The sequence below is a fragment of the Pagrus pagrus genome (genome assembly GCF_965226575.1).
Source record: "Pagrus pagrus genome assembly, chromosome: 6".
NCBI lineage: Eukaryota > Metazoa > Chordata > Actinopteri > Spariformes > Sparidae > Pagrus > Pagrus pagrus.
The window spans coordinates 32,888,580-32,909,483 of record NC_140190.1 but is presented as its reverse complement, the minus strand read 5'-3'; the positions used below and the strand labels follow the sequence as shown (position 1 = coordinate 32,909,483).

Genomic DNA, 20,904 nt, shown 5'->3' with positions numbered 1-20,904 from the left:
TCTCCTCTGTCTGTTTTCCCCCCTCCTTACTCCTTCACCTGCTCTTTACCTGTGTGTGTCTGTGTCCCTGGGCATGGTCACCGGTCCCCGCTGCAGCAGAGAGACGCACCTGTTTCCCATCAACTCATCATCCTCTGGCTATTATATCCTGGTCTCTCTACTACTTCAGTGCCAGATTGTTCCATCACGTATGGTGGTCGAGCTCAAGTTACTTCCTGAGTGAATTTTGTCGCTACGTGCGTCTAGTGTGTTTTGCTATGTGTTTTTTGCCATTGTGCTTTTTTGTCTGAGATTGGATCTTAACTCGTGCTTGTGTTTTTTTCCTCCTCCATATTCAGATTCTCCAGCGTCTCTCTGCTCTGCTCTCAGCGCCTCTGGCCCACCTGAAAACTCTCACCGTCATCTCCAGACCACGCCACCCATCCTGCCTGCCCTCACGTTTCATTGTTTAACATTTGTTTGTTAAATAAACACCCTTGGACTGTTTCTCCGCCTGCGTCTCTGCATTTTGGGTCCACACAAAAACCCCAACCCTCACACATGCAGCACAGTGATCTCATTTCTCACAGACTGATTTTGCATAGCATGTGCAACATATACGTATGTTACATATAACAATGTTGCATTTTAGAATTATTACCATACTGATTCAAATAGAGTAGCAGTGTGCGCTGTGTCTTCTCAATGTTATAGGAGAACTTGTCAGTGAGTGAGGTGGAGCTGTGCGGAGAATGACTGAGAGATGGAAGAAAGGCGTTATGTAGTGCAACTTTACACTATATCAGTATACAGTACAGTATTGTCTCAAACTATACCTTGCTTGAAAATATATCAATAGATCTTAAATAGTTGTTTTATCACCCCTATCCCCCCTTTGTTGTATGGTCAATCCACAGAATTTCTAACCTTCCTATGGCCAACCCTGCAATCATACAACCCTCTTGAGTTGTCAGATGATGTGATATGCTGAATGTAAACTAATACATAAAGGGTTGGTGTTACAATAAATGGTATTAGTTTAGTTGGGTAAAAGCTAAAGCTAACAATAAAGAAGACTTACTTCTTGAGACTTGGACCAGCTCAGTGACACTGAAAACTCCTGATGTCACAAAACTCTCCTGATACTCTGGACCATCTGTAGAAACACAACAGCAGTTACACATTAATACAATTTTACACCAAAATTAGTCAGTATGCAGTTTATCTTAAATACAGGGGAAACCCACCATTGAACCCACAATTGCCAGTAGACCAGTTTGCCATTGAGGTTTTTTTTTTCTATGTCATATTCAATGTTGCAAAACACAGAACAGTAAAAAGCAGCAGAATATATACCTCATCAGACTGCATTGAGACATCTGCATTTTAAAACTTAAAAAAAGTTAAACATAAATAAGTCTTAATCAAATAATATCTCTGAATTAGACACATATTTTTTGATGTAGCTAAGGAAGGATCCTGTTTCCTCCTAATCTCTGTTGAGAGAGCACATGTGCAGAAGCCAACTGATTGAAAAGCCAGTAAGTTTTGGGTACTGACTTGGAGGCCAGTGACAATGTTATGGTGGTTACTTTATGATGTCTTGTTGGCTAGTAAAGCTTAACATCATTAACCGCAGTTCAGAAACAGCTACTGAGTGTGGAGAAGCAGCAGGTTCCTTGTCCTACAGAGAGCGTGAGACAAGGGGAGCACATGGGTGGCTACTAAAAGTTCTGACAAGCAATTATTTGAGATTGAGGTGTTGCAGACCTCAACTTTGGAGCTAAATTTAGCCTATGTTCTCTCATGTTTGTTGTTTTTTTATTATGTAGTACTCTATGCTGCGAAACCATTTGGCCTTCAGAGACAAATACATTTGAACTTGAACCTTTACCAGTAAGCTAGCAAGACATGTTTGGTATCAACGGGTTCATTACAATCTTATGACAGGTTAGCTACTGTATGACAACACTGGCTTCACACTAGCTTAAAAACTGAGCATGCAAGAGCCTCTAAAGATCACCCATCACTTTCAGAGAGCCAAGATTACTGCCTTGGATTTTCAAAATAAATCAATGAAACAATGCCCCCCAACACATCTGGTCAGTTGGAAATACAAAAGAAACACTTTATTCAGAAGCACTAAGAAGCACTTCAAACTTTAGCTCAGTTGTAGCGTGCAGGCATTAACAACATTTCTTGTGTTGCACAATATTTTGTCAATTTCTTGCAATTACACTATGGTATCCTACATCTTTATTGGCAGCAGTCACACTACGTTGTTGTATTCTTTCTTATTCTTTCTTATTGTTGGAGCAGTCACACTTTTTTTCTTTCTTTCTTTATTGGTTGTGAATGCTTGAGGTATGTGACGTGGCAAGAACAACAACAGTTACTGGCCGTATTCTTCATTATGGAGATATGTGAATTTGGGAAACTTGTGGTTTTCTGTTCTCATTTTCAGCTGTATGTTAACATTTAAAGATATATAACAAAAGATGTGACAGCTGCCAGACCCTTCAAACCCACTCACTTTCAAACTCCTCCCAGTCCTTCATAAATTCACATAGAAACTCCTTTCAAACTTTAAAATGTTCACAAAGACTTTTTCATATTAATTCAACATATTCATATCATTCATACTTTGGACACATGAACAGTTCAAAGTTACATGAAAAAATGTGAGCCGTACTTAAAGTTTTGCTTTAGTGTGTATGCAACGGAATGCTGACAGCTACAGTGGAGGGCTCAACTGACAGGATGGGAAGAGCTTTAAATCTTTTGAAAATCCTGTCTTCAGCTTGGTCCCATTGCCACAATATTGACTCCACCTATATCATTTTGACATCAGCTTGTAGGAAAAATTGGTGCTCTTGAGCCAGTGGACTAACTTTTTTTGGCTTGATTGGATTTGGAGTGACAGGAGAACCAATCAACTACCCCATCACTTCACTTTTAACTAAGAGGAATAATGTAAACAAACTAATTCTGACGTCACTGCTCTAGCTATTGGCCACAGAGTAGGGGGATTGTGGGTGCATGACAAAAATATGGTTAATATCATCGCCTTGTCTAGGAGTTGCTGTTGGATGGAGCCCAGTTCAAGGCCTATTTAAGGCTAAACAAAGGACAATTTGAATTACTGCTCCAGAAGGTTGGTGGGATCACCTCCGGAGCACAGACAACGTTCAGGGAGACCATCAGCCCAACAGAGCATCTGTGCATCTGATTTGTGTCACCGCCTGTTCAACTATGTGTTATCTATGAAATCTATCTATGAAAATCAACTGCTTCAGTCAAAGATTCTCACAGCTTGGGGGAATGAAGCTGCTCTGTAGTCTGGTGGTATGTCAGCAGATACTTCTGTATCTGTTGTCAGATGGCAGCAGGGTGAACAGACTGTGGCTGGGTGGGTGTTGTCTTTTAGTATCTTTGGGCTCTGTGCAGACATCTCACTTCACTGATGTAACTGATGCTCTGTAGATGGTACCAGTGATGTTCTGGGCAGTTTGTGATGTTTCCAGTCAGGATACTTTGACCAGAGTTGACCAGAATCTTTCTCTGGAATTTAGCCTTCCTATGTTTCCGCCTTTTCTGTGCTTTTGTAAAAAGGGTGGTGATAGGTTCTCTGTGATGGTAATTCTAAGGAACCTATAACTGTTCACCAGCTCAACAACCAGCTCCTTGGTTCTGCTGATGTTAAGCAGTAAATTGTTCTCTGTGCACCACTCTGTAAGATTGTTGATTTCTTCCACATGTAAACTCCCATCGCTGTTTATAATGTGGCCGATGATGGTGGTGTCATCTGCCCACTGAACACTGAACATCTTTTGATGTCTGGGAGTGCAGTTATGGGTTTAAGTGTGAACAGGGGGGTGGCTGAGCACACAACCCTGGGGGGCTCCAGTGTTGTTAATCCAAGCTGTCTGGGGTCTGCTTGTTGCAATACCCAGTTGCAGAGTGTTGTACTTAAGCCCAAAGTATTCCATTTCTAAGCAGCTTCATTGATGAGATTGTGTTGAATGGAAGGGTACATTAATCAGGATTTTTGGGGCTGATCACCAATTGCTGTTGCAGTATCGGCCCAGTAAGATTAAAATTTAGATAATTATTCATTTATGCGTCAATAAGAATTATTAAGTTATTTGTCAACAGCGATGACAACCTAGTCCACTCAATAATACCAATAACTTCTCTTGTTGTACTATCAAGAATACTTCTTACCCCTACCCACCAAATGAGGGAAAGGAATTAACTCTAAACTCAGGTAGCAGTGTAACAAAGTATTGTACAGACATGCAGTGACTGAACTTGAGCTCACAGAAAACCAGCACACCAATCTGTGTACAGATAACACATTTATTACTGAACTATACACAAGGGACAAAACACAACAACACACTAGAACGCTAACTAACACAAACACAAGACGATGAAGAATAAATGAATGGAAACCTGGAGAAATGAGGCAAAAACTGAAATTGAGGCCTGGTGACGGTGGTGATTAATTTAGAATAAGCCAATTGTTTAATCTGTTTTATATTTATCTGGGGGTGGTTCCCCAAGGTGATCTAATGTATATTAGATCCTACAACTTCTAATAAATATTTCTGATTGCCAAATTGAATCTAAATCAAAAAGGGTGCACAGTGCCTGACAGACAAACCAGTTTTCTGAATAGTGGAAGATCTGCTCTACTTTATGAGCCACAGCGGCCCCCACAAATAATTTAGATTATACATGTGCGTGTACATTACAGAATAAATTGTAACAAAGTGAATTTTCAAAACACAAACAGAATATTTCTCTATTGTGAAAGATCCTTTACATTACCCATGGTAGCCGTTCGACTGTCCTCCTGATCAGAGCCCACTCCTGTATGACTGGGACTTCTGCTCTGCTCTGCCTCTGTAGAAAAAGAATGGGATGGTCTTATGAACATCAAAAAGCACCTCAAGTCTTTCACATTACAAAGTGTTTCTGGCAACAGAAAGGACACTAAATGGATATAGTAGGATTTATTTTTTAGATGAAGGTATTGATTGCTAGCACTCCCTGCAGGATCCTCCTGCATATGAAATGCTCATGTGCACAAAATGAAAGAATATACCTTTGTCAGCACGCGGTAATTTATAGGAATGAGAGGAGGTGTTACATTCACAAGTTAGATTAATAGATTTCTATATCTTATAGATTTATAAGATTATATATATATACATATATACTAAGGCTGTCAAAGTTAACGCGTTATTAACGCGTTAACGCAGCATGCCTTTAACGGCACTATTTTTTTTAACGCGCGATTAACGCAGTGACATTTGAACCTCGGGCCATTCCGTAGCTTGGAAAACCAGGAAGCAATGCGCCGAGGTCGATGCCGCCAACAGACTACATCCCCGTGAGCAGTAATGGAAAGTGGTAGTATTTTGAATGGCAAATTCAGCTACAAAGTCTTGCCAGATGGCTCTCGTGACAGGACAAAAGTCATTTGTATTTATTGTCACCGTGAATTTACCTACCACCGGAGTACGTCAAGTCTCAAATACCACTTGTCGGCCAAGCACACAGCGGATACAGAGACGCCGGCGCCCCCTCCTCGCATGAAGCAAACCACGCTGGATAATTTGAAAGGGAAACAGGTGGACGACTCTACAAGCCGCAAACTTACAAAAGCAGTCGCTAAATGGGTGGCTACAGCGTGCAGGCCGATAAGTATTGTGGAGGACGACGGTCTGCGAGAAATAATCCGCATTGCATCCAAGGACTGGACATACGAACTGCCTAGTCGAGCCACTACGGTCAAGAATATCCACGAGCTGTATGAGGACGAGAGAGCCAAGGTGGCGGCGGCGTTGGGGCAGACAGGCACAGTGGCGCTGACCGGAGACTACTGGACCTCACTGAGTAATCATAGTTATCTCGGCGTCACGGCGCATTATTTTGATGACGAGTGGAGACTTCAGTCGCGAGCTCTAACTGTTATGAAAACAGAGGAGAGGCACTTCGCCAGTACGTGCGCGGAGCATTTCATGCACATAGCGAGAGAGTGGAACATCACAGAGAAAGTCAGCACGCTGACCACCGACAGTGCACGGAACATGATCGCGGCGTCTAAGGAGCTCCCGTTTGAGCACATGCCCTGCACAGCACATCTTCTCCAGCGAGCTATCACCGTTTCTCTACAACACAGCCCATTTGATAATGCACTGGCAAAACGCAGAAAGGTAGTCGGCCATTTCAAGCACAGTGCGCCAAATTCAGCGGAGCTTGAGCAGCAACAAGTTGCGAGGGGAAAAACTAAAGAGGTGCTTACACCGGATGTTTCAACCAGATGGAACAGCACCCTGGAGATGATCAGGCGTATTCTGAGAAATCAAGAACCACTGAGAGATGCCCTGGCCCTCCATGCAACCAAGGTCACCATGCCAACAGCAGCTGAGCTGGATAAACTGCAGAAGTTGGAGGCAGTGCTGGAACCCTGCAGGTGAGTTACTGTCTGATACTCCCATTGATGCAATAATTGTTTCTAGGTGTGTGTGTGAGTGAGTGTGAGAGAAAGAGACAGAGTGTGTGTGTGAGTGAGTGTGTGTGTGTGTGTGTGTGTGTGTGTGTGTGTGAGAGAGTAAGAGAGCTGAGAGAGAGAGTGTGTGTGTGTGTGTGTCTGTGTAAAGAAGGGGGGGGGGGGGGGGGTCTTTAGCCCTTCTGTGGGTGAATGTAACAAGTTCTTAACACTGTCTTTCCCCTATTATTGCAGGTACATAACAGAACTTCTCGGAGGAGAGAAGTTTGTATCCTGTTCAGTAGTGCTGCCAGCCTTATGCCATCTGTCACGAGTCATGGAGGCCTCTGAGGATGACCCAGCTTACATGGTTAGATTCAAGGAGACCTTCACAGCAGACTTGGAGCAACGCAAGGACAAAACAAACATGGCATGGCTGAGGATTGCGACAGCTCTAGATCCTAGGTTTAAGGACCTAAAGTGTCTGAGCAAACCTGACAGGGCTGAGGTGTGGCGTTTGATCACTGCCTTACTCAGGAAGGAGAAGCCTGCACAGCAACAACAACCAGTGGCACCTGGGCCACCTAAGAAAAGATTAGCTCTCCTGCTTGCTCCAGGGTCTTCATTTGATGAAGAAGAGGACTGCCTTGAGAGCTGTGTGGAGCGCTACAAGGCGGAGCCCACTATTGCCATGGAGGATTGTCCGCAGCAGTGGTGGTCCAACCATGAAGGGGCACACAGCATGATGGCCCGCCTTGCACGCAAGTACTTGGCAACACCTGCCACCTCCGTGCCATGCGAGAGGCTGTTTTCACTGTCCGGGCATATTGTGAATAAGAAGAGAGCCTCCCTGGCTTCTGAAAATGTCAACAGGCTTGTCTGTTTGAACAACTGGCTCAGTGGAAAGAAATAACTTGACATTCATTTGGTCTGGTAAAAAAGAGAAGAAATGGAGGCTGATGTTTAGTTAAGTTTATTTGGTCTGTTAAAAGAGGAGATGGAGGTTGGGTTGTTCAGCCTCTGCTGAATATAACATAACAGTTGTTTACATGTTCTATAACACTCATGCACACTTTATTTTTTAAATTATTTTGTGCATCACCCTGTTTGTTTTGAATTTGATGCAAATTGCTATGCAGTGCATTGAGGGGCATTCTTTTCTGTTAAATGGATCGAGTGTGAAGTTCAACACACTACTGTGTAATAAACATTACTATGCAGTTTGCATATGTTAGTTACTTGAACTGAGTATTTCTCATTGTAGCAATAAATAAACCTGTTTTTGCACAAAGCAAGCATTTGTCTATTCTCATGTTGAAAAAAGTATTACAATTTGAAAAAATCAATTTAATGTACCGATGAAAAATATGCGATTAATTTGTGATTAATCGCGATTAACTATGATCATCATGCGATTAATCGCGATTAAATATTCTAATCGATTGACAGCCCTAATATATACATATCAGGGTTTCCTCTACATGTAATTGATTGTGGCGCACCGCCACGGCAAAATAGAAGCCGCCACACCTTCAGAATAATGTTTTGGGTTTTTTTTACCTTGTTTTTATGTTGTTTTATGTTTATGTTAATGTAAATTATTGTATGAAATGTGAATTTTGGCACAAAACATGGTGTTTTTCATGAAATGTGACGCTACGCTGCAAATACCCTTATTTTGAAAAACCAACACCGGAGTCACCACCTGCCTGTCTGGCTGCGGCGCGCGAAAGACGAAGAGAGTAGAGACGACAGTCCGACGTGGAGGGAGAGAAAAGGGTGAAAGAAAGGTACCTAAGCTGGCCTGTAGCCACCATTGAGGACACCGAGGTCATGTCCTCGTATTTTTTTCCTTAAGTTTCGTTTCATTAAAACTGAAAATAAACACGGTTGCGATGTGACTGCAGGTCTATTTTTAGAACGGCAATTAAATGAATCGGAGCAAAGATGCAACGTAGTGGTAAATCCAAGTTATCATTTGTTGCAGCAAGAAAGGCAGAGGATGATCAGGCAAAGAGGAGGAAAGGTGAGAATTGTAATAAGCTAAGAGAATGAGAAAAATAGTGAAGGAGCCTACAGATGCAACAGATAGCCAATAGAGATGCTAAACTGTAACCTTCTGTAAATGTAGCCTAGGCTGAAAAATGAAAGGACATGCAATGAATCAGAATATTTTAAGGCCATGTTCAGTCACAGTATGAATTATCCATCAATAATATTATTTGGATGTTTGGATGGATAAGTAATAATGTGACTAAACATGGCATCAAAATATTAGGTCAAATTATAGTAATCGTGCCTCATTAGTATACTTAGACTTTTCATTTTAAAAATTCAACAGAGGATGAGACAGGAGAGAGAGATGAAGAGGTTGAAGGGACAGAGACAGGAGGAGAGGAGAGGGAAAGAGCAGGAGAAGGAACCAGTGAGATGCATGTGGAGTCTGCCGAATGTTGACCTCGGTATTTCAAAAATCCTGGCTACGGCCCTGTACCTAAGCTAGGTTATATTTGATACAGTTTTGTTTAAACCCTTGAAAACGACCCTAATGTTATAGATGGATTAGGCTACAGAAAAAATGTTATTGATTTGTTAATACAGGATACACATTATTTCTATCATTATTTCAGAGAGATTCTTTTTTTTTTTTTTTTAAACTTAATTTTCTATTGATAGAGGAAACCCGTTACGTTTCAGATACACGTTTTGAACAGCATGACATAACGTTAGCTTAGGTAATGCCCAGGTAATTTTCTGCAAGATCCTATTTTCAATTATTATTTTCAATTCATGTACCGTAAACCCTATAGTAAATAATGTATTTAGAAAAACACTCAGTTTGAAATAGTCATAATTTCACATTTCAAAATTCATGTTGTCGTCGTCACCCCCCCTCTTCAACCGGGGCAGACCTCCCCCACGGTTTAAAAAAATCCTGGAGGAAACCCTGCATATATATTACTCTTTATCAAGACAGCTGTAGCCTAAAAATATGTATTGCTGAGATGTACTGATTATTTCCATTTCATTTTAATAACCGAATGGCCTGTGCATGCCTGACCAGGATGGACTTCTGGAACTTGGGTTTGGGTCATAAAAATGTAATCAATTGTAAGTAGCTGTCCATATTTGAGTTGTTATTTAGTCCTACTGTCTGTTTTTTCAAAGGATTTATTTATAATATCAGATTTTGTTTATAATTTATTTTTCAGGTGGGCAATGGATGCTTTGAGATAATTGTAAAGACTGCCTGATCAAAGGTGTGGCATGTGCTAAGAAATTGTACTTTTATTGTTTTCATGTTTTTATGTTGGGTCAGTATGTATGTACAACATTCCACAGGGGAAGAACATCTACATCACAAAATTATGTCATTCTTATGTCTGTTACTTCACCAAGTGTATGTATTTTTTATGTGGCAGCCTTTATGTCCACTAAATTTCCCTTGGGACAATTGACTTGCATTTATAGGTAACTTTTTTTTACTATGAAATGTTATTGTATACAATAAAATGTAAAAATAAATTAAAATAGTGTATCGTTTTCTGTCATGGAGTATATCTCCTCACTGCTATAAAAAAGAAAGCAGACACACTGCTAATTTCAGTGTCTTATTTTGATTTGTAGACTGTTCATTTTTGTCTCAGTGATTGTCATAATTAGTACTTAAATTAATATAAATCATTGAATATAAAAACGATTAATCAAAATGAGTTAAATGTAAATGTTAGTGCTTTTTATTCAGAAAAAACCCACAGTTTTCACCTCTACTTGTACTTGTTTACAGGGCAGACCTGCCACATCCAATATGGCGGCAACGTTAACGTACCATCCAGTCAATGCAGTATCTATGTATATATGTCTATGGTTGGGACAACACTCAACCGCATGGACCCACTGCAATCGCCAGGATCCAAAGCAATACAAGTGAGGAGAACTACCACCACGGATGTGGAAGCTTGATCGTACGAACACTTTACATTAGTAAGTAGTATAAGAATTGTTTTTTTTTCCCTTTTATCACCCATTGTGTTTTCAGCATTTACTTTCTCTACAACAAAGGTCAATGTACATGAAAAATATTCAAGCAATAAGCTATGACTGTACTCAACTGTGATTTTAGCACAGCTGACAGGCACTGTTGGTCACAAAGGGAAGCAAGGTGCCTTCAACCCTTTCATGAAAAAAATACTTTAAAATCAATTTTATGATATCTATGATATGCTTTTCAGCTTCCAACATTTTTTTGGGACACATAACCATTTGAATCCTCCAGGATGGTGACGAAGCACTGCTGATCCTGTGTGTTCTCTTCCTTTCGAGACATCATGACTGACAACTTTCAGAAAAGAGCACATTTTTTGTGGCTTCAGAGCAGTGTTCGGTAGCGTTACTTTTAATAGTAACTCATTACTAAATGTGTAACTAACTTGTTATGTTACTCATTACAACAAAAAAGTCATCAGAGTACTCTAATGGATTACTTTTTAACAAGTTCACCCAATACTGCTTGACAAGTAAGTACACACATTTTGATTTTGATAGTTATGACTTTTCATTTCTCACATGAAGTGACGTGTAGGTGTCACTAATTGGAGCAGATTCTCCAAAGAGTACCAACAGGAATTCAGGTCCAAGTACTCTGTGATGACCTGCTTGCAGCGGGGTCATCCCTATGTTCCCATATCCCAATGGTCCCACAGCCCTATGTTCCAACATTTCTAAGATTTTTTTTTCCACTGAAAATTATGCCCTATGTTCCCACAGCTCTATGTTCCCACATTTCTAGGACATTTTCAAAATTAGGTCTTGTGTTCCTATATTTCCCTTCAATTTAAGCCCTATCCTCCCACAAGATTTTTTGGAAGCACTTTATAGTAAATGAATGAATGAGGGGTTAGGGTTTAGGGTTACAGCTGCAATCTTAGAAACGTGGGAACATAGGGCTGTGGGAACACAGGCACACTCCTGCTTGCAGTGCTGCTGTCTGTGTATACTGTTCTGTTTGTTCAAAAAGCAAGATGGCGCTGCTGTGGTTGGACGCCGTCGTGACTGCTCCGCTCAGACTGTGCGTTTTATTTGTTATTTACTTAGTTTTATTGTGTACTTTCATCTCCTCGATGTCTGCTCTAAATATATATGACCGCAGTACACTCCTGAACATCGCAAGTGTAACTTCACACTTTGTTTCTGAATTTATACGTGATAATCACAGCTGGCCGAAGGAGATCTTCCGGGACGCTGACCCTAACAATGGAGACGGGCCTCGGCGAAACTGCAGGAGGAAGAAACATCGCGGAAAATGGGCCTGAGTACGAAACAGACTGCGAGCGAGTGCACACCGTCCACCCCTGCCCAGTGTCCTGCTGGCTAACGTTCAATCTCTGGGCAACAAGCTTGACGACATGAGGGCTCGGATTTGTTTCTAGAGGGACATATGGGACTGCAACATATTCTGCCTCACCGAAACGTGGCTCTCCCCTGTGGTGCCAGACCATGCAGTTCAACCAGCCGATCCATTCTCCGTGTTTCTGATGTACAGGATGGAGGAATTAGGCAAATCTAGAGGCGGTGGAGTGTGTTTCATGACCAACAACAACTGGTGTGACCCTAGAAACGTCTAAGTGTTGTCTCGTTCCTGCTCGCCTAACCTGGAACATCTAACGCTACTCTGTCACCCCTTCTACCTGCCCTGGGAGTTCTCCTTGGTTCTCACTATCTGAGTTTATATTCCACCACATGCAGACATGGACACTGCTCTTTCCACTCTTCATGCTGACTTGGACATGTTCCAGTTGAGCTCTGATGATGTCGACATGTTTACGGAAGTGGTGACTTGCTTTTTCCCAATCAGAAACCATGGGTTGATTGGTCTGTTTGTAAGGCTTTGAACGCACGCACAGCAGAAGCAGAAGCATGTGCAAGGACTTCGGACGATCACGGACTACAGAGGAGGTACGAACAGCCCGGCAGTCGCAGACCCCTCACTGGTGGAGGATTTAAACTCTTTTTACGCTCACTTCAAGAACAGTAGTGTTAGCGCCACTAGCATCACGGCTAGCACGGGCGACTCTACTAGGGAGGACGGCTCTGAACTGTAACTATATGCAGTGAACTGCAGGAAAGCAGCTGGCCTAGATGGCATCCCTGGGATGGTGTTAAAGTCATGTGCTGACCAGCTAGCTCCAGTGTTCACCTCCATCTTCAACCTGTCTCTGGCTCACTCGATCGTCCCCACGTTTCAAGTCGTCCACTACTGTCCCCGTACCCAAGGAGACCAACCCAGCCTGCTTAAATGACTATCACCCTGTAGCTCTCACATCTGTGGTGATGAAGTGTTTTGGGACTCATTAAAGACTTCATCAGTTCATCACTACCCAGATAATTGGACCCCCTTCAGTTCGCCTATCGTCTCAATAGGAGTACTGATGACGCCATCTAACATGTCCTCCATTCCACCCTCTCCCACCTGGACATCGGCAAGGGGAACTATGCACGTTTGCTGTTCATTGATATCAGCTCGGCGTTTAACACCATAGTTCACCTCAGACTGGTCGCCAAGCTCAGGGATCTGGGGCTGAGCTCTTCACTCTGCTCCTGGGTCTTGAACTTTCTGACTGGCAGACCATAGGTGGTGAAGATTGGGAATTGCACCTCCAGCACCCGCACCCTCAACACCGGGGCCCCCCAAGGCTGCATCTGAGCCCCCTGCTCTACTCCCTGTACACCCATGATTGTACAGCCACACAGCACCAACTCAATCGTGTTGTTGGTACAAGACCAACAACCTAGACCTGGACGTCACCAAGACCAAGGAGATGGTGGTCGATTTCAGGAAGGAGAAGCAGAGGTCCCATTACGTACCACTACAGATCTACGGGACCTCGTGGAGAAGGTGTCCAGCTATAGGTACCTCAGAGTTCATATCTTTGAGGACCTAACATGGACAACCCACATCATCTCACTGGTGAAGAAGGCTAGGCAGTGTCATGGCCAGGACTGAGCATCTGAAGAGGAGCTTCTTCGCTCAGGCCATTCGGACAATAAACTCTTATAAACCAACATAACGCACACTCAGCTCACACCATATATCACACACATGCATACACACCCTGCTACTTTGCACACGGTTCTTTCTGTATTCGTTTATAATACTGTATGTATATATATATATATATATATATATATATATATATTCTATTTAAATGTAAGTCTTATTTTAATATCTTTTCAGTTTTATTTTCTTATTTAAATTTTATTTTCTGGTTTTGCACAGTAAACGGAGTAGTTGCAATTTAATTTCACTGCTGCTGAACTTGTATAATTGTATGCAACGAATAAATATAATAAACCCCAACACACTGCTGCAAGCAGGAGATGAGGAGTTACACCAAGCTGCCCGCCGGCTTAGTGAGCACTACAGTCGGGACATCGGCCCAAGCTTCCCTGGCCAGCTGCTTTGTTTTAGAACCTCTTTCAGGGACCAGATACCAAAGCAAAAGTCTGTTGCGGATCTGGCAAAAATGCTCCTTGTCAACCACCCAGCTATAACTTCTACATTCAGTGAGGTTTGCACTGTCCTCCTTTTATTTTTGACTCTTCCCGTCACCATTGCAACCTCTGAGTGCTCATTCTCCAAGTTAAAACTCATTAAAAACCACTTGAGGAGCACAGTGGGACAGGAGAGACTGAGTGGACTTGCCATGTTGTCCATAGAGAATGAGAGAGCAAAGATAATGGACATACAGAGCTTCGTGGACGAGTTCGCGGAGCGCAAGGCTCGTCGTATGCCCTTCAAATAGTGGTGAGTAGGCCTATAGTACTTCATATTGAAATTGTGTTTGTACGTGAACATGTGGGTCGCTGTGCCAGTTTTACTAAACTTTATAGCTATTGATATAGGCAAGTAGCCTACTGTGCTCTCATTAGTTGAAATAGTTAAAGTGGGTGTCAAAATGATGTGGTCACTATCCGTGGTGCTGAACTGCTTTGAATTTGTGTTGTTTTATTATTAGGGGCCATGTAGCTTAATGTTTTTGTTGTTCTCTTGGTTTGTTATACTTCATGTCCATTTGATGGACTTCAAAATGACATAGTTGCTCTCCGTGGTGCTGAAGCTTGTAAGCCCCGCCGTTGCGGGCATGTGTATGTTGTAAAATTATGTTATGATGAGCTTTATTATTTGGGTTTAAAGGGCCCGGTCATGTGCCCTGCCCCCGGCCTGGCTCTGATTTGTTCCGCTAGTGCTCCTCCTCACTCACAAAGCCCTCCACAACCAGGCCCCCCCTACCTCGCAGACCTGCTCCACCGCCACACCCCATCCCATAGCCTCCGCTCCTCCGATGCAATCCTCCTCACTCCAACACACAAGACCAAGCACTGAACCTGGGGTGTCAGAGCCTTCTCGGTAGCTGCCCCCTCCCTCTGGAACACCCTCCCCAAACACATCAGAGCCTGTACAGACCTTCAAAGGACTCACCAAAACTCACCTTTTTAAAACTTTTAATGTATAACTCCTTATATACTCCTTATGTTTTTAGTGTGTTGTTTTTTATTATTCTGCTTTTTAACCTGTAAAGTGTCTTTGAGTACCCTGAAAAGTGCTTTATAAAATAAATGTATTATTAATATTATTATTATTATCATCATTATTCTCTGTGGAGCTTCTGCCTCTTCCTAAGGCAGTGGTTCCCAACCTTCCCAACACTAGAATTAGTTTTTGATCATGTTTGTTTTACTGTGTTGCAAATACAGAGTAGCCAGATTAGTGCACAAAGTGACATTTTATTTTCCCTGATCAGGATATACGTGTGCAACAAACAATCTCTCAAACAATGAATTATGAAAAACAAGCTACTGCAGCATCTTAAACTGGCCACAGTGAAGATTTGAAAGATGGAAAGTATCACAGTGCTTCTGTTTCAGCTTCAGTTTGTCATGTCTTCTATGCTTTATTATTGTCTCTCTCAACTACATTTAATGGGATGGCTGAGCCTGCACACCTCGCTTGACAGTCAGGAGCCTGCCGCGGGCCATTCAACTACTAGCAAATAGGCAAACATCTCAATTTAAAGGTATAGTCATGCCATACATCGTTAGAAAGCTTAGATTCTTGTGATTCCATTCATGTAAACCATTTCAATAAAGATTAAAGATAAAACCACATCAGCAAGGTACAATCAACAAACAAACAAACTAACAAACTAGTATGTATGTTGTATGTTTTCCAACTCACCTATCAAATGTCTGGGTACTCCAACAAAAGCTGTATCCTCTTATTCCCAAATAAGTGACTTGTACAAATAAATAAATATCATTCTCTCTCTGCCTTTAGTTCATTCATGCTGCTGTTTTGCATACACCCTCCACCTCCTCATAACCGCCCAGTCTTCACATATCACCACCACTGTTTGCAGATCCTCCAGCTTCATAATTTCATCTGCCTATTGGTCTCAGCAGAGTCATTAGCCACCACCAACAGAGTTTGGACGCCATTTTTCTTTCTGCTTCTCAGGGCAGACACCCCTCGATCACAAAATCTAAGTCTAAGCACCACAGACTCTGACAAAACTCTTTTATCACACATCATCTACTGTCTCTCCTGATTGAACAGGAGTTTAAAAATACCTGTGTATACATTTGTAAAGAGTAAATGTAACCAGCACATCTCCAGTTTTACATACATCCACTTCTATGTTTGAGTTAAGATCTCTTTCCTAGATTTTTGATCATTGAGTGACTGCCATATAAAAGTGAGTCACTTACTTTCCTCATATCGTTATCCAGCCTTTATTCCTGCAAGAAAGGTGTCTTTCTTATACAGATCAATGGATTGTTCCAACTTGAAGAATATCCTCGCTCATAAAGATGTGACGTATTAGAACTTTTATCCATGTCTTTCTGAAGTGCTCCAGGATTGGGTTGGTACGTATGCTTGGTACATCAATATATGACAATACCTCTTTTGGCCCGATTGCTTTACCACGCACCTGAGAAGAGTGTGGTTTGTAAGCCTGAATTGATGCAGACTCAGTGTTGGAAGGCTTAAAAACCCACTCCCCCATAAGGTGAACTGGTTCGGAATGACACTTATTTTGGCGGTCCCTCCAAATAAACGTTCAAACTGAGTGAGAGCGGGAGGGTGTAGGTTCAGAATTGAAACTTGCTCACAGCATCAACTGAGAAGGGGTCAAAGGTCATCAACCAGGAGTAAGGAGACAGATCAAGGAGAACATTCAGATCTGGTACTAGAAGGCCATCAGACGCAGGGATTACCATCAACTCCCACATGTTATGACATGAATGATGTTCCATACATTGGTCATGTGGTCATTTGTCAATGAGGACTGTGGGATGTAGTTGAAAGGTCTGAAAAGCTAGCAAGTGTCATACATTTGTCTTTTTTGTTCCACAATGGAAAGTTAAATAAAATATCACCTCAGGTTACAACTACCCTTATTTTTATCTTTAAACAAATACAATTAAATGTTACTGTATTAAAACATTTATTCACGTCAGCCAACCCAGGCTGCATGGTAGAATATATCAGGTCAACAAGTTAGATGCTTAAATCATGACTTTTTACCAAACTTTTCAAACAATTATACCCTTGTTTTTAACCCTTGCCACTAGTTCGCAGTTGTAACAGCAGATACTGTAAGGTGACAGCAGTTTGGGTGTCTTTTAACACCTGCTAAGTAGACCGCATCACAATGTTTGTCAAACAATAACCTCCAGGATAGAAACCCCCCTGCATCATCCATTAGCTTACATACAACTTAATTGTCTTTTTTCATTGTTGTGTCAAAGTGTGTACATTTAATTGATCTAAAATGCATGTCTCATATCTCATTAATAGGTTGGAGACCTAATTTACCTGTTAAAGATAATGACAGCTTGAGTTTACCCAAAACTGGCAGTTAGTCTGAGAAATCCCTGTTATGTAGATAGCAGAGACGCTACCATAGTGATATATTAAATGAAATGATCACATCAGAAATGTTAAATAGGTCTGTTGTTGTTAGCGTGATGTCATGTTGATTCTGTCTATGGTGTCTTTACACTGTGTTTTCTCACATGAAGCAGCATGGCTTCTCTTTCTTGAAAGGAAAGTCGAATGTGCTAGCTTCCTTAAAGTTAGCCTGGTTAGAAAATCAGATCTCGAAGGAGGTGAGAGAGAAAGTGATTGGTTGGGGCCAGACCACAAATCATGGAGATAGTTAATCATGGAAAACAATTCAAATTTCCTAAATGTTGCACTGTGCAACTGTGCAGCAGTTCCACATTTGACAAAACTCTTGAAGCCATGTTCTTTGTTTTTCTCAGGTGTTTCAAATTTACTTCTTCATCACCTACATCAATCCCTCACACCACCTATGTCTGTCAAACTTCCACATCTACAACCATAATCCTCTGATCTATACCTTCAAACACAGAAAGACTTACATTGGTCAATCGTATAAAATCACATATAAATACATGAACTCATCGTGATCTATCTTGCATCTCTCTGTACCTCGCTTCCAAAACAAAAGCAAAGATTTTACAACAGCAGGCACTGGTGTTGTACCACTTTTTTCAAAAGGGGCCACTAGAATCAACAAAAACTGAAAGCTCCTCATAGTCACTTTGATTTGTTATTACATACCTCTTTCTTGTACATAGTAAGCGAGGTAGAGGTCGAGCTCTTTGACAGAGACAGAGATGTGTCGAGGCTGGACACACAGGATTGGATTGGAGCACTGGCCTCCCTTTACCAGCCGCTCTCCATCTGTGCTTTCTAATGGGATTCCTTTGAACAGGATGACCATCACCAGGTCCAACCGCCACACCTTGAAAAAAGGAAAAAACACAACATTATTATTGACTAAAAACAACATAAATCCAAGTCAATAAACCATGTGGAAACACTGCACTTTTGCTCCCCTTCATGTACACAGTACTGCTTCATTTCAACTACTTTCAAGGCAAAAAGGTGTACTGTGTACTGTAACTTTATTTTATTACTTAACCAATGTGACATTTGTGATGCTAAATATGACATAATGTATGTATTCTTAAATGAGATGGAGCAAATATAATTAGATGATGACACCTAGTGAAGGGAAAAATAGTCTTCTGTAGTTATGTAGGAAAGGGCATGGGGGAACATGCTCCTGCTTTCAGGTTTTGGCCATGTTTTTATACCGTGAAAGTGTCATGTTAGTTCCAAACAACCCAAATGGACGATTAGAACCACTGTCACAAAATTAAGTAGGTACAGGCAACAATTCAGTGGAGTCTTTTCACCCCACACCCAGATTCTTAAATATAAAACTAAACATGAAGCAAATCAGGTGATATTGTAGCGCGCTGTGAAACCAGATGTCTGTCTGTCATTCTTAACTAAATGAACTAATGATGTCTGGGTTGCATATGTGATGGAGACTCAGAAGAGACTGTTGTCCAGGCAGTGATCAGCTGTGTCAAACAGGGTTCAAATTCACTTCTCTTGATATTGCACACCATGATGGCTATACAACAAAAAGCTCTAAATGTGTTGGTAAAAGCTCTTCTAACTGCAGAAGAATGGATTATAATGTGTATGTGTGTTCAGATTAATATGTGAACAAGAGAGCATATGCATTCTCAGTGTTTTCCCTTCCATTGCCTTTTGTTTAAATTGTTTATTAACTTACATATTTATTTTTTGGATTTAGAAAATGCTTAAAAGAGGGGCTTAACCGGGGCTTTACAGCTTTACACGGGCTAAAGGCGTGCTCGCTAGTCCATCCCTACATTAATCTTCATTTATGAAATTCGGTAAACATGCATATTGCACATAGAGCTCCAAAAAAGTCTCTTTGTACTGTGACGTAAACCAAGCAGGAAGTTTTGGATTTTGAGCTATTTTTTTTGCGATGAGTGCATGTTGCACTCATGGGCATAACCACCATATACTTTGGGGGGGATGTGTCTCCCCCAATATTGGGAAAATACCAATCTGTCCCCCCCAGTAATATATCTAAATATGTGACATATGATATGTCCTCCTTTTATGAACCCTGGCTGTCTCTTGTTATTTCTGATTTATTTTCAATTTAGGAAAAACAAGGAAAACAAAACTGTGTGACCACCCCCCTCCCGACTGTACACTGTTTGAAAAAACGCTCAGTCCGACTGTCACTGGTGGTCATGGGCATATGGTCATGGGCATATAAACAAATGGAGGGAGTAGCACCAAAGTGGAAAAAGCAGGACCAACAGGTGGACAGTTGCCTTTTCTTTCAGACGGTAAGCAACTAGACACCTAAAGAGTAGTGCTATGGTCAAAATGAGCACGCTAATTTTTGAATGAATTTGAAACAATTATCGCGTTAAAAGTATTAAAGCTAGAATGAAGATACAGATATCATAGGAAACTAGAATATATAAGGCACCCATTGGTACCGACCATGGCATGATAGCTTGTCGGAAAATGGGCTGAATAATGCTCCAAAGTTAGGCTAAATTCTGGTGGGGGAAAAACTTTTAAAAGGGGTCCATTTGAACTCTGTATCATCCGTGTGTGCTGTTCTTTTTTCTCCATCTCCCCCCTGTGTGTCGTGTGTGTGTGTGTGTGTGTGTGTGTGTGTGTGTGTGTGTGTGTGTGTGATTGGTTTTAAAATTCAATTGGCACTTAAACAAGCTTGGTAAGGTTAAAGCAAATAACACTAGCAGCAATAAAAGCAGAATATTCAATGCATCAAATTAAAATGATCATTAGGGTCAGTCATTGTTCTAGTACAATAATGGTATCTGGTCACAATGCAGGCAGCACAGAGAGACAGAGAGAGGGACAGTCACAGGCATGATATAGGGAGAGGACACACAGAAAACAATATCCGGGGAAGGGCTCACATTTGGACCCCCCCCCCCAATATCTATACCATGGTTACGCCCTTGTTGTACTTTTAAAAAAATCCTCTTACAGCAGCACAATCTACTTCAAATTTTGTCAGGGGCAATCTAAACACCTGTGCAATGAAAAGTTATTAAAACCAGAGGTGGGAATTGTGGAGTCATCAAGTCATCTCCAGGTCACTGAACCAGGTGCATTCACTAATTAGCTCACCTTCCTGGCTGAAGAGCTGTGCTGATTGGGCTCAGCTGGTTTAGTGCATGAACAGAACAAATACATGGCATGGAGATGACTTGATGACTCCACAATTCCCACCTCTGATTAAAACCTTGAGTTTTCATTAAACTAGGCCATAAATATCATACACAAATATTCTTTCAGTCCTGGCCTGAACACACAATTTCAGTCCTCGCATGAACACATGCCAATATTCACCTAAAATCCCAGTGCCCCCTAGTGGCAATAGGAAATTACTTTATTTAAACAGTGATGTACTCCTTCTAGCTAGATTACATGATCCAGTTCAAACATGCTGACAAAAGACTTA

At 41.5% G+C, this 20,904-nt stretch overlaps 2 protein-coding genes across 8 annotated transcripts in view; one reads left to right on the top strand and one right to left on the bottom strand.

Annotated features, from left to right (window-relative positions):
• The window catches only part of LOC311258777 (nuclear factor 1 C-type-like), a 109,797-nt gene that overhangs the window by 52,977 nt on the left and 35,916 nt on the right, over positions 1–20,904 (bottom strand). For all 7 annotated transcript variants that reach the window (XM_084355361.1, XM_084355359.1, XM_084355358.1 and 4 more), the window contains exons 4-6: positions 18,126–18,309; positions 4,813–4,887; positions 1,061–1,135 (exon numbers count right to left, since the gene is read on the bottom strand). In XM_084355361.1, coding sequence (XP_084211487.1) covers positions 1,061–1,135; positions 4,813–4,887; positions 18,126–18,309 — 334 coding nt within the window. The remainder of the gene's footprint in view (positions 1–1,060; positions 1,136–4,812; positions 4,888–18,125; positions 18,310–20,904) is intronic.
• Positions 5,362–7,391, top strand: LOC311258045 (E3 SUMO-protein ligase ZBED1-like; the record flags this gene model as incomplete). The annotated part of the gene is made up of 2 exons (XM_084354093.1): positions 5,362–6,463; positions 6,734–7,391. The coding sequence occupies exons 1-2, from the start codon at positions 5,388–5,390 to the stop codon at positions 7,389–7,391; spliced, it is 1,734 nt and encodes a 577-aa protein (XP_084210219.1). The 5' UTR covers positions 5,362–5,387.